General features: G+C 39.2%; 1 protein-coding gene across 5 annotated transcripts in view; it reads left to right on the forward strand.

The window, feature by feature from the left end:
• Positions 1–13,339, forward strand: part of VGLL4 (vestigial like family member 4) — a 186,672-nt gene that overhangs the window by 103,155 nt on the left and 70,178 nt on the right. Inside the window, exon 1 of one of the 5 annotated variants that reach the window (XM_036101313.2) lies at positions 1,231–1,827. The exons of the other annotated variants lie outside the window; for them this stretch is intronic. Within the exon in view, the coding sequence (XP_035957206.1) occupies positions 1,746–1,827 (82 nt within the window). The 5' untranslated portion in view covers positions 1,231–1,745. Of the gene's footprint in view, positions 1–1,230; positions 1,828–13,339 lie in introns of those variants that run through there. 5 annotated transcript variants of the gene reach the window in all.

The raw sequence follows: 13,339 nt of genomic DNA on the forward strand, positions 1-13,339 counted from the left end.
CGTCCAATATCCAAAGTGCAGCTGTTGCTGGATTTTAAAAATTTAATCCCTTGAAATTATTTATTTAACTCTTACTTTAGAGTATTAAAATTTCAGGTCTTGGTCTACACTATGACACTCCTTAATATTTTCTAAATCTCCAAATAGCATGCAATAATATCAATATACAAACACTTCCTGTGGTGAATTATTATTAGTCTATTTATGGTTCCAAAAGCTAGCTACAGCCTGCAAAGATAAAATGATTCCCCCCCCCCCCCCTTTGCTAGTGTGCTCTTCATGTGGTAAATGCTCTGAACATTCAGTGATTTACTCATTCAGTAAACAGCTTTTGGGTGCCTACTGGAGGTATCTAGCACAGAGATAATGAAGTTTATATCTTCATATCTCACACAAGATATGAAGTTTAAAGCTCTTAAAGGAACAGGATAGGAACAGCATAACAGCATCCTACTAGCCACTAATACATAGATGGAACAGCTTTCATACATGCAAAATGAAAATAATTTTATTCTCCCGCATACCCCATCATTTCGAATAGGCATTTGGTTTTGGATATACCAGTCTTAACTTGCTTAAACCTCTCTTTCTGTTTTCTCTCTTTCCCTCCTTGTTTTTTTGGGAAAGTTGTTAGGGGAAAAAAAATACCCTAAAACTAGTTCTACCGACTATTTTGGGGTCCTGGGCCAGTCATTTAATCCCTCTGAGTCTCCGTTTCCTCTCCTGTAAAAAGATGATACCATCTCTGCCCTGTTCATGTGAGTTTGTCCTGAGGATTATGAGAGAAGTTATATGTAACATTACCATCAAAATTTGAAAGACACAGTTCAAGTATAAATGGACATTATAAAACAATTTTTTAAAAGAAAGAAAAAAGAAACCTTACATAGATGTGTGGTGTAGGTACCACAGCAAAAAACAGTGTGGGTTTCTGAACCCCGACAGCGAAGACACACCAAAGTTAAATTCTATGGAAGTTTGCTTCCATGATGGATTTTTTTTTTACTTTTTACTCCGCTCCTGAAAAAGAAACTTCCTGGGTTTTCTTTCTCCTCCTACGGTTCTGCAGTGGCAGGGCTGTTTCTTGTCCAGAGCAGCTCTGCCCCGGCCCCTCTGCACAGACTCTCCACCTCCTCTTTCTCTTTCTTTCAAACACTTAATACATTTAGAGACTGATCTTGTGCAGAAAATATCCCTGACATTTGAAGAGCCCCAGGGATTCAGTGAGCATGCTCCGCGCTCCCTCCCGCTGGGAAGAGGAAGCTCGTTTACATACGAGTCATACCAAGCATAGCCAGCATGTCAGCGCAGTTAACTTGCAGCGGGCTGTGAGGAAAGCGAGCGTGGCTTTGTCCTAGGAAATGTGCTTCGTGTTTTGCTTTTTCACTCCTTTATTTCGAATAAAGACTCGTAAAGACTTCTGAAACGGTTTTTAAGTGCTCGATTGAGGATACAAAACATACACCGTCTACAAATAAACCCTTGAAGGGTTTTTGTGTGAGTTTGATTTTTTGTGCGTGGTTTTTTTTTTTTTTTCTTTTCTTTTTGTCTTTCTTTCTTTTTTCTTTTTCTTTTCTTTTTTTTTTTTTTTACTTTTACATACTTTGTTTTGATCATCTGAGGCTGGGCCTCACGGTCTTTGTGAAGTTTGAGACGAGCCAGGAGCTACTCAGTAATAATTGATTTTTGAAACGTACTCTTTTGGGGCGAAAGCAAAGAGCTGGTTTTCTGTGCGAGCCCAATAAATGCTATTTATGAAGATGGACCTGTTGAACTACCAGTACTTGGACAAGATGAACAACAATATCGGCATTCTGTGCTATGAAGGTAGAGGTTCCATTCTAGAAATTGCTCTTCTCTTGCTTTTTGTCAAGGCCACTCCTCCTTTAGGGTTCTGAATGCCTTCTGTGTATTTTGTTCTCTTTCTTGGGATTTCAGGGTGCTCTGAAAGGCGAGGGTTTATTATATACTATTTTCAATACAAAGTTTGTTGTTTGTATCTTAGCCTTCAGGGTTACAGTGGGGGGAGGGAAGGCAGTGAAATATAAACTGTTAGAAGTTTCCTTTTTGCTTGCAACATATTAACTCTTCAAATTTTTAACTCTTGATAATATGATTATTTTTTATTTCTGTTGGTGTTCTCTTTAGAGGAAGAACTTCTAGGACCAGGAAAAGTTAAACGTGTTGTGTTTTTTTTATTCCCCTCCCCCCCCCCCCCGCTTTGATACTTATTTTAAACATGCACTATCTACAGTATTCGTGTTGTATTCCAATCAGTGCTTGGGATTTTCATGTAGAGGGGAACAGAAAGTTACAGTGAGTTTTTGTCTTCAGGAGCGATTGTCCCAAACAATGAAGAATTTTTCTATTCAGTTTGGGGGACTGGAAGGGCACCCATGTCACAAAGCACAGGCTGGGTCTTTGTCTGATTTCCCATTTCCTGTACAGCTCTGAGAGAGTTCTGACATTGAAGGATGTTCCCTCCACACTCCGGTCCCTTGTGGAAGTGATTGCACAACACACCAACCAGAAAGCTAGATTGAAAGAAAGAACGAAAGAAAGAAAGAAATCTACTCTGAATTCTTATTGTTTATTACCTTCTGCTACACCATGAGGTGTTTCCCCACTGCCTTGTACTGTTTCAAACTGTCTCTGTTAGTAGTAAGAAGAGAAAAAGCGATTTCTTAATCTGTTGGAACATATCTACGTGCGATTTGAAAAAGTGGTAATGGCCTGGGTTTGAGTGGCCAGAGAGGCATCTCCGGGGGAATTCAGCTTGGCAGGAGGAGTGTTTTTTGTTGTAACCACATACAAATCGAGGAGGAGACATCTCCTTTCTGATTCAGTAGGAGCAGTTTCCATGTTTTCTCTTAATAGTGAACTGAACATTTCTCTTGAAAAAGAAAACATTGAAGAAACTTACGTTTTTCATGTAAAATTTCAGGCCTGTTGCCTAATCAATTGAAAACTTACCCTTTCCCCTTCAAGCAAAATAAAATCTCATTCATACTGTTTTTTATTTGTCTGGATAAGGATATCATACTTAAGATTTTCTTTTTAAAAGGTATATTTATATATTTAACTCCTGCTTGTTCCCACTAATAAGAATTATGGTGGATGGCTTTCTTTGAATCGGCTGCTTTAAGTATCATCTTGCTTCTGAAGTCACTCATTTAAAAGGCAGACTTCTTCAGGATGGTGGAAGCAGCAAGTGACTGGGCTTGTTTCTTGTGAAATTAACATACTGCAGTTTTTAAAAACTTTTCTTTTTTTCAGTGATCAAGAAATCACAAACTTTTAAGGAGTTATCTGTTGGCTTGTCTTTGTCATTGCGTAGTATGATATTTTCAAAACAAAACAAAAACGTAATGATCAGCCTAAGAGAGGAATAGACGGATTGCAAGGAAACTGATACCACATTAATTTTTTATGTCTCCAGTTGGGGGTGGTGAGGAAAAGCTTATGAAAGCTCAGGTCGATTTGTTGTTCTGTAGTCTGTAATATACTCGAGAGTAGTCTACTTGCAGTCTCCCCCTTTATTTGGGAGGAAGAAACTTTGATTTTGAAAGTTAAGTACATATGTAGGATGATTTGCTATAGTCTGTTTGGTTTAAACATCTGCTGCTATTTTCCTTACTACGAAAGTTAACATTATTTTAACACCAAAATAAATACACAGGAAATGAAGAAAAGCACAGCAAAAACTTGAGTGGTGTCTTTAGTGGGTTGTTTATGCCCTGGTGGTTTTCTTAGTATAAACACTGCACACATCTGCTCTGAACTCAAAAGGGTGTTTTGAGGATGGGCATAAATCTCAGCTGGGAATTTTTTTTTTTTGGTAAGAAAAGTTGGAACCATTACTGTTCCTTTAAATCCCCAATACTTTGGAAGTATTCATATTAAACATAGCAGCTCACCAGCATTCCAGGGAAGTTATTTGGAAAATGGAATGTACAGTTGGTAAGTAGCATTTGATTTCACTTAGGGCACAGGCAGGTTTTACATCTCTTAAGATTAAGGGACAATTTATTTTTCTGAAGTTTTCGTTTTAACAATTAAGATGTTGATGGTTATTTTTTTTCTGCAGGTTAGTTATACCATATTCCCTAGTTGTATAGTTCACAGCTCTACTCTGCAAAATAAACCATGTGTCCGCACTGTCATTCTCAGCCTCTGTGGCAACATATACACAAATAGATCTTTTTTTAGCCAATTATCTTGTAGCATGCAAGGCCTTCCTAAAGTCCTACATTTAGAGCGACTCTAAATGGCTCAGATACGGACTCTGCTTGGTGACTGCTCTCTGGCACCTGACTTTCACCATAATAGTCTGTAAGCATAATTGAAAAAGAAAATAAAAGAAAAAATTAACTGCAAATAGGTTTGGGGTAGGACCCATTGGGTAGGAGAAGGAAAAGATTGGCAAAGGGCAGAAAGAATCTCAGTTTGGCTAATTTCTAGAAACCAATTACCTTTATTGGTAATGAGCAAATTAGCAGAACTCTGCTTGTGTTAATGAGTCTGTTCAAAAACCTTATGGTTTATTACCACAGCCCTCAGTAGTTAACCAGCTAATCATTCATGACCCTACTGGGTACACTTGAACCCCAGTTTTGCCTCTGTCTCCATGAAAAGCCCTCATTTTTTCCCTGTGAACTCCTGAGAATACTAGTAGACTGAAGGCCTCATGAAGGCAGGGCATTCTGTCTCGGTCACACTGTATCCTTGAGTCCCGCCATGGTGCCTGATTTGGCTCCCAGGAAGTGGCTGACTCAAAAAAACCCCATGAAATCTCTCCAATGGCAGTGTAGTCACTACTGTATAATTTAGTACTTCACTATATATCTTCTATTCTCTAATTATCTAATTATTGAAGAGCTGTACAGGGTCTTAGATATATTTTAGGCATTTTTTTTTTGCCAAGGAAACCGAGGCCCAGAGAAGTAAATTGTTCAAGTTTATTCAGAAAGTTTGTAGCAGAAATGAGTTGTCATGAGGACTCAGTGGTTTTGATTAGTCTCTGATTTTTCTGTAGTATTACTGCCCCTCCACAATCATTTTATGTCTTGTCTCCTTAATTATTAGCTCCTCGATGATAGGGACTGTGCTTGGTCTTGGGGACCCTCCCAGCTCCCAGCACGGGGGTGACATCTTAGATTACAGTGCACAGTGAGCCTGTCCTGGAGTCCTCATTGCTCTGAAGCCAGTTGCTGGTCTAGGTTCCCAGGCTGTTGTGATGTCAGGAAGGAGAGTAATGAGAACTCTAGGTGACCAGCCTTGTTGGAATTTGTTCGCCTTGCTGCTCTGGCACTTAGGTTTGCTTTACTTTTTTTCTGATTGTGCAGAGGAGGAGGCCCTGTGTAATGCCAGTTCACAAAGAGTGTTTTCCCAAGGGAGCAGAGAACTGGTTAGACCATTGATTTTTCTCAAGATGGCTGATGGTTATATTTACATAATTACGTGGTGCTGAAAACATAGGTCCTAATAAATGTGCTCATGGCTGGCCGTGGCTTTAAGCTGCTGTTAGTGATACTTTAATTATGGGTTAAGAGCCATTAGTGTGTAATTTGGTAGAAGAATTCTCCCCTTTTAATTTAATAGTGTGATTTATATTGGGAGAAAGTAAGAATAAATTGCATATTGTGATCATCTGAAAGCTTAAGAGGAGAGTAGTAATAGTCTAAGTTCCTCACATTTTGAGCTGCTCATTGTTTTAGAACATAATTATCACTTATTTCATCACAGGCTACACTTAAATTAATTTTCTGGAATTGAAAGGAAAATGCACATGAGTTGTTGAGTGAGACTCTGCCAGAGTTCCGAGCAAGGTTGGGTGACGGATTTTTTTTGTTTTCTGCCAGTCTAACCAGCAGCAGTTTAGTATTCTTTGTCTAATGAGTTCAGAGGCATCAGGAAACTTAGAGCATTGGGTACTACTAAGGTGAAAAGGCCACAGAGCAGAGCCATTTGAACCCGCCTCTGTTCCCCAGCCCTGCGTATCAAGTGACCAGCTCTTGATCCAGGGGTGTATTCTGAAGTAGAACATCTGCAACTATTTTGCTGTGGAAATTCATTATACTTTAGCATTTTATTTGCAGGGGAGGGTCAGGAGTGAGGAGAGAGGGAGGAGAGGGACAGGAGAGAGAGGTGAAGGGGAGGGGAGTGGGGGGCGAGGCTGAGAGGGGCTTGATTAGTAAAACATGCCCAGGTGAGCCCAAGAGATCTCCTGCAAGAGATCTGGCCAGTTTGTATTTCTTCTAATTACAGTTTGTGAAGGGAAGGTGTGATTATATCCTCCTTCCTTCCAGCTCCCCACCCTTGTTTCTCCGCCCTCCTCTGGAAGGATTATTTTACTTGGCTGTTTATCTCTTGGAGTCTACACATGGCTTTGTTTTGGAAGGCAGATTTCTCTTCCTTCCTTCCTCCTTCCCTTCCCTATTGTCTGCATGGCCTTCTATTCCTAGAGTGTTGGGATTTTTCGCTGTAAAGATTTTTTTTAAACACTCCATAAGATACAAAAAATTCCCCCGCGGCATGTGAGAAGATTCAAAACCTCTCAGTATAGCCTCGTTCTGCTCAATTGTGAGGATGTTGCAGAAAACTTGGTTTTGTCTGAAGAAATTAGATCCAGACTTAGCACTTCTGCATGTATACAAATATATAAAACCAGTCTAACCAAGGATTGTTTCTAGCTGTATCTGTTTTATCTCGGTATCCGAACATTTATTCAATGACTGTTTATATTTAGTGGTATCTCGGTAATGCATACTGAGCTCATTGGAAATATTCTCTAGCCTGGCTCACCAACATCAGTTTGTCCTACAAAATAGTCCCTCTCCCTCATGATTTTATTTTTAAGTAATCTCTGCACCCAAGGTGAGGCTTGAACTCAACAACCCTAAGATCAAGAGTCGCATGCTCCACTGAGCCAGCCAGGCGCCCAATCCCTCTTTTATTTCTTAACGAACTCATATATCAGCCCCCCCGTCCCCACCCCCCCAAAGAAACCTTAACCATGGACACTTATTTTTAAAAGCAGGGTCTGAGAATGATTTTACTTTCTCCATTTGTTCTCTCTTTGCCTTCCTAAATGTTACATGTTCTGCTAAGTTCTAAGGAATTATTTCCATCAGTTTGCTTTATTATCTTGCCTTCTTTTCTACACTTTTTTTCTTTTTTTAAAGAATACTATAGATTGTTACAATTTCAGGGTATTATATACAGAATGTGTTTAAATCCTAACAGTGTGAATTACTACTAGTTGAAAGGTTTATTTACCCTAAATAAAGTAGAAAATCTATTCTTAAAGTTACCTTTAATTTGTTGCTAATTTATACGATCTTTCTGAACTCTTAATAACTTGTTTGTTTACGAAGAAGTCTGTAAACATAACAAACTGAAATATATTTAGCAAGTGATCACAGAAAACTCACTCCTGTCCTTTTCCCACCCAGTATGAATTCTCCTAAACTTACATGGAATGCGTGTACTCTGCTGGAATGTATTAAGTCTTGGGTCATCCCTCTCTCTCTCAACATTTTTTATTATGAAATATGTCATAAGCACATAAACATGCATAAAACGTATGTGTGGTTTGAAAATGAACAACCTTATAATCACCATGAGGTCAGGAAATAATAAATTGCCTCCTTCAAGTATTCTCTCCTTGTCCAATTCCTCCTTGCCACAAGAGGTCATCACAATTATAACATGTCTTTTCTTTACTACCTCTATGTGCAGTTCTAAACAAATTAACTTAGTTTTGTCTGTTTTTTCTTTTTCTTTCTTTCTTTTTTTTTTTTTTTTTGAGCCCTATATAATTGAAATTATTTTCTGTGTCCTCTTGTGTCTTGCTTGAGGTTTTTTATAGTGGAGATGTCCTTGTCTTTTCCGTAGGAAGCCAGCTTATCTTCAATTGTGGGGAATCTTGGCTGTGGAATATATGTGAATACCCCAAGCATCCTTCTCATTCACTTGCTGCTCACTGTCTACTAAACATAGCTGGTGATGCTTTGGTCCAAACTTTTTTTCAGCCAGTGTTTTTGTTCACACTCTTCCTCACCTGTTAAAAGCCTCTACCATCCATGTCGTAATGGGAAATTGTATGTCTGAGAAATTCTGCAGTTCTGGAGAGTGCAAAGTGGGGGACGCTTGAGGAGATACATAGCTTAATTAGGATCTGAACAACGACTTTCGTTCTGCATTAATAAGCAATTTGCTTAAAGGCTGAGACTTGTTACAAGTCAACTTTGTTACAGTGCCAGATTTCTTTGGATGTTAATCCAGGGACTTTTAGATACACAGAAAAAGCTTAAGTTGTTCCAGTATTCAAACAATACTCTACATTGTAGAGAGATAGCTGTCTGAGGGCAACAAAGATTTGAAACAATAGGCTGCATTATGCACCATCTAAAATTATGAATGAAAAATAATCATCCATATGTATTGCTCTTGATTTTTATTTTATATCTGTTTTGCATGAAAATAGCTGTCTGTTAATTGTTCTTGGCTAATGATTCTATTTTAATAGAGTAAATTCCAGAATTTAATGATTTGTTGCAGATGCATTCTGCCAAGCAATTTAGCAAAATTGTTTACACTACCCCAAATCCAGCTGGACAGAGTGAGCCTATGCTTCTTCCCTGATAACAATTGAGGGAGTGATGAGTGCAAATTTCTGGACATTTTTCCCCCTTTGAAAACAAAAACGTCTTCCATTATGTGGCAGAACTATTAGAGTGGCAAGGGATTAATTTAAAATTTTATTTTAATGTCAGCAGCTCTTTCCGGTACCCATTTTCTCCCATTCTTACTATGTGTGTCCTTTTAAATGATTATTTTTTTCTGATAGCAACTGATAAAACTGTTGGCTGACCCCACAGAGAACTCTAGTTTTATTTCCCTGCTGAAAAGTTATGACCTCTTTGCCAGTGCTTAAAATCACCCATGAGAGGGCTTTGAGTAGCTTTCTTAAAGGAATATGCAATAGCAACTGTACCAGGCTCTAAGTTCTATTGAGCAGAGGGCAAAAGAGATGGAAAATAGTAGTCATTCTCAGGATAAAACCTATAAAAAGTTTTCTAGCACTGCTCTACTGAATTCAAAATTGGGAACAATTACCACTAGTTTCTGGAGACCACGATGGGAGCCCTTTTTCTCTGAGAGGCTTTATACCGGTAAAAGATGGCTGATGTTGGTAGGGAGGAGGTGGAGTAGAGTTCTAGAAGCAACAGCAGACATCAAACATTGCTCTTGGTGTCCAGCAATAAATGTAATCCACACACACACTGTACTTGGTTCTATATTTTGTCCAACACAGAGTGGGAAAGGGCCTTCTTATCGAGCTGGAAGAATCCTTATGTATCCTTTAAGGAGAAAATAGAAGAACCACCACATCATCTTGCTTTTCCACCTGCAGACTCTTCTGAATCCACCTCCATCCTTCTTCCCCTTCTCTTAGGCTCAGTGAAAGGCTAATTCTTCTGTTGGTGCTCATGGATCCCAGCCCTTCTGGCCTCAGGGACTTATCTATGATCTGTTTCTGATTTCCCCTTCTTCCTCTCCTGGTTCTTTCTCTTCATCATGTGCTTATGCACACAAGTCTTTCCCAACTTTAAAACAAAACGAAACTCATCCCTAAATCTTACCCACGCCCCTGACCCCACCCCTGATGCAGCTATTAGACTCTTCTCTTTGCTATCCAAGTTTTTGGAAGAATGTGGTCAACTTGTTTCTACTTCCCTTCTGCCCAGTCTGTCCTCAATCCACTGTCATCTCATTTCATCTCATTTCTGCTCCCACAGCTCCACTTGAAGTTGTTCTGGATGAAGCCACTAACTGATTTCCTAGCAGAAAGTTCAGTGGACACTTTTTAGTGCTTACCTAGTTGAATCTCCTAGTACCATTTGGTGTCGACTCCTTCCAAAATCTTAAACTTCTTATATCCCTTGGCTCAAATACTTTTTGAGTATGCACTCCATCGGGAATGAGGCGCTGGTGAGCATATGGTCAGCAACATTGACAGGGGCTTTATGGAGCTCCTGGTGTTGGTAGGAGGGTATGAAAGAGTGAGACAGGCTGAAAAACATTCAAAACAAACAGTGGTTGCAGCTTGAGAACAGGTTGGAAGGGAAGAAGGAGAGAATGTAGAAATAGGAGAGAATGTGAACATGCTGCAATGGTTTAGGCAAGAGATGGTGGTAACCCAAATTGTGGTGGTGGTTATAGAAAAGGAGAGGAGCAGATGAACTAAGAAATATTGAGAGAGAAGACTGACAGGACATGGTGAGAGACTGGAGTCTGGATGAGGGAGAAGACACAGAAGACATGGAGAGTGCCTCCTAGGTTTCTAGCATGTTTAGGTAAGTGGAAGGTGCTGCCATTTGCAGGGATGGGAAACACAGGGAGAGGACTGGGTTCTAGGATGAGATCATGAGTTTAGTTTTGGATATGTTGAGTTTGAAGGTTCTTTGAAATTTCAAAGAAGAGCTAAATATTATAGGATTGGATATATGGGTCTAAAGCTCAGACAAGAGGCCATTGTTGGTGATACTAGTTTGGGATTGAGAGTAAGTGAAGCTCTGTGCAAGAATGGTTACCGGGGAACAAAGAACAGAATGAGAAGTTGAAGAGGTTCTACAAACTCTTCTCTTAGTTAGGTCTCCATCAATTTTCTTCTTTATTCCTAAAATAACCCCACAACTGACCCCTGCCTCTACTCTTTTCCCCTTCTAGGCCTTTATCCATAATACTACCAGAGTGCCATCCCTTATTTACTGTACCAGCCCTATCTTTCATTATTCCTTCACCCATGCCCTGTAGCTCAGGTACATCAAGCTACAGTTGACCCTCAGACAACATAGGGCTGTCTGTCCCCCCCTCCATGCACTTGAAAACATGCGTATAACTTCTGACTTCCCCAAAACTTAACTACTAATAGCTTACTGTTGACCGGAAGCCTTACTGAAAATATAACAAAAGGAGTGATTCATGTATATTTTGTGTGTTCTGTGTATTATGTACTGTATTCTTACAATAAAGTCAGCTACAGAAAAGCAAATGTTAATAAAAAAGTCGTAAGGAAGAGGGAGTACATTTACAGTACTGTACCGTATTTACTGGAAGAAAACTGCATGCAAATGGACCTGAGCAGTTCAAACCCATGTTGTTCAAGGGTCAGCTGTATTTCCTTTGAGTGAACCATTGCCTGTCTCTGAAATCGGCACCCCCTGCTCTTTCTGTTGACGTCTGTTAGTCCCTCAAGTGTAGAGACTGCTCGAAAGTGACCCTCCTCACCCCTGCCTTTTTAGCTGAGTTAGGTGTTATGTTTGTATTTTCATGGCATGCCACGCATGCTTTTGTCAGGGAATTTATCTCGCTGTGTTAGGTACTCCTCTGTCTGCCTTTCTGTAAGCTCTGGGAGGGCTAGGACTTTGCCTTTCATCTCTCTGTTGTTAGCACCAAGCATCATGGTGTCTGCATAGGTATGGATCTCCTCCGGGGTCTTTTTGTTAAAAGGGAAAGTCAGTTATTTGGTAACACAAGAGAGTTTGTTAGCTCTCGGAAGGTCCTTCTTAGAGGAAGAAATGGCAGCTGGCAAAGCAGAGGGGAAGGGAGAGGACTGTTTAAGGCTGCTTCTGTAGAGAGACACTGGAAGTGGACTAGTTGGTCATACCTAAGTGCCCCTATTCTTCTTGTTCTCTAGTTACTGCACTCTGGATGGTCTGTTACATAACTGAATGTTTATGGGAAAATACTTAATACCTATTGTGTGCCAGGCAGTGGTTTATGCGCTGGGGATATAGCTGTTAACAAAACAAACAGCAATATCCCTGGATTTTTGGAGCCTACATTCTAGCAGGGGAGATGGACCGTGGACGGCACATAAATAAAGAAGATAATTACAGATTATGAAGTGTCATTATTAACAGGTTGACGTCTGTTAGCTGATTTACTGTTTAGAATAGTTGTATCCATACTTAAGAAGTGACTGCTTTTATTTTTAAGCTTCAAAGTAGAGATTTGAGTGGATGATTTATTTCCCTCATGGTGTTGTAAAGGATTTAAAGTATATCAAGGAAACTTTTAGAAAATTTCCTTTAGAATATTAGAAGTCAGATCTTTTACTTGGTTTTTAAACTATGATCAGAGAGTCAGACTGCCTCACTCCATTATACCTGGCTTTTATATTGGGAACTAATATTTATTGTAGTATTATCACCTTTTTCTTTTTCTTTTTTTTTTTTTTTAAAAAGGTCAAATGATTTTTTTTTAAAAAGGGTCCTAAGAACAATGGAATATATTTAGAATAAAAAAAAATCAGTGAATGTTGGGGCACCGAGGTGGCTCAGTTGGTTAAGCATCCCACTCTTGATTTTGGCTCAGGTCATGATCTCAGGGTCATGAGATCGAGCCCCGCATCATGCTAAGCGTGGAGCCTGCTTGAGATTCTCTCCCTTTCCCTCTGCCCCTTCCCACCCTCTCTCTCCCTTTCTCTTAAAAAAAAAAAAAGAAGAAGAAGGAAGAAAAGAAAAGAAAGAAAAAAAATCATTGAGTTTTAAGAAGGCTCAAGAAATCAATTGTATGTTCTTCTTAAACTACTCTGGTCAGACCTTTAAAGTTATTGCCCTGAATAGAATAGCTCCTACAGCACCCCAGGGGGAGTTTTTATTGTGAGCTCTTATTTTGTGATAAGGGTATTTGGGGAGGACTAGATAAAATGCAAACCTTGGGCTTCATATAGATAATGGACTACTGGGGTGTTCCACCTGTTTGATTTTTGTTTTTCTTCCTTTGTTTTTATTGAGGCATAATTAATGATGGTGAAATCTTCAGGGCATGGCTTATAATGGTTTTTCCCCTTGTGTTTGTACCTTTTATAGGAACAACCCAGATCAAGATATAGAACATTTCCATCACCCCAGAGTGTTCCTTCATGCTTCCTTGGATAGGCCATACACATCCCCCATAGATAACCACTATTTTGACTTCTATAGTCCTAGATTAGTTTTGTCTATTCTTGAGCTTCATATAAATAGAATAATTTGATTCCAACTTTTTGTGCTCAACATAGTATTTTTGAGATTCATCCATGTCATATGGATCAATAGTTTGTTCTTTTGTATTGCTGTGCTGTAGTCAATTATAGGAGTATGTCACAATCTGCCTATCTATCCTAAGGTTGTGTTGTTTCCAGTTTTTAACTATTATGAATAAAATTGCCCTAAACATTTTTTGTGGTAAAATATACATACACTAAAATTTATTATCTTAACCATTTTTAGGAGTGTAACTCTTAAGTTCATTCACTTTGTGTACAACCTCTGAACATTTTCGTACA

Source organism: Halichoerus grypus, chromosome 1 (genome assembly GCF_964656455.1).
Source record: "Halichoerus grypus chromosome 1, mHalGry1.hap1.1, whole genome shotgun sequence".
Lineage (NCBI taxonomy): Eukaryota > Metazoa > Chordata > Mammalia > Carnivora > Phocidae > Halichoerus > Halichoerus grypus.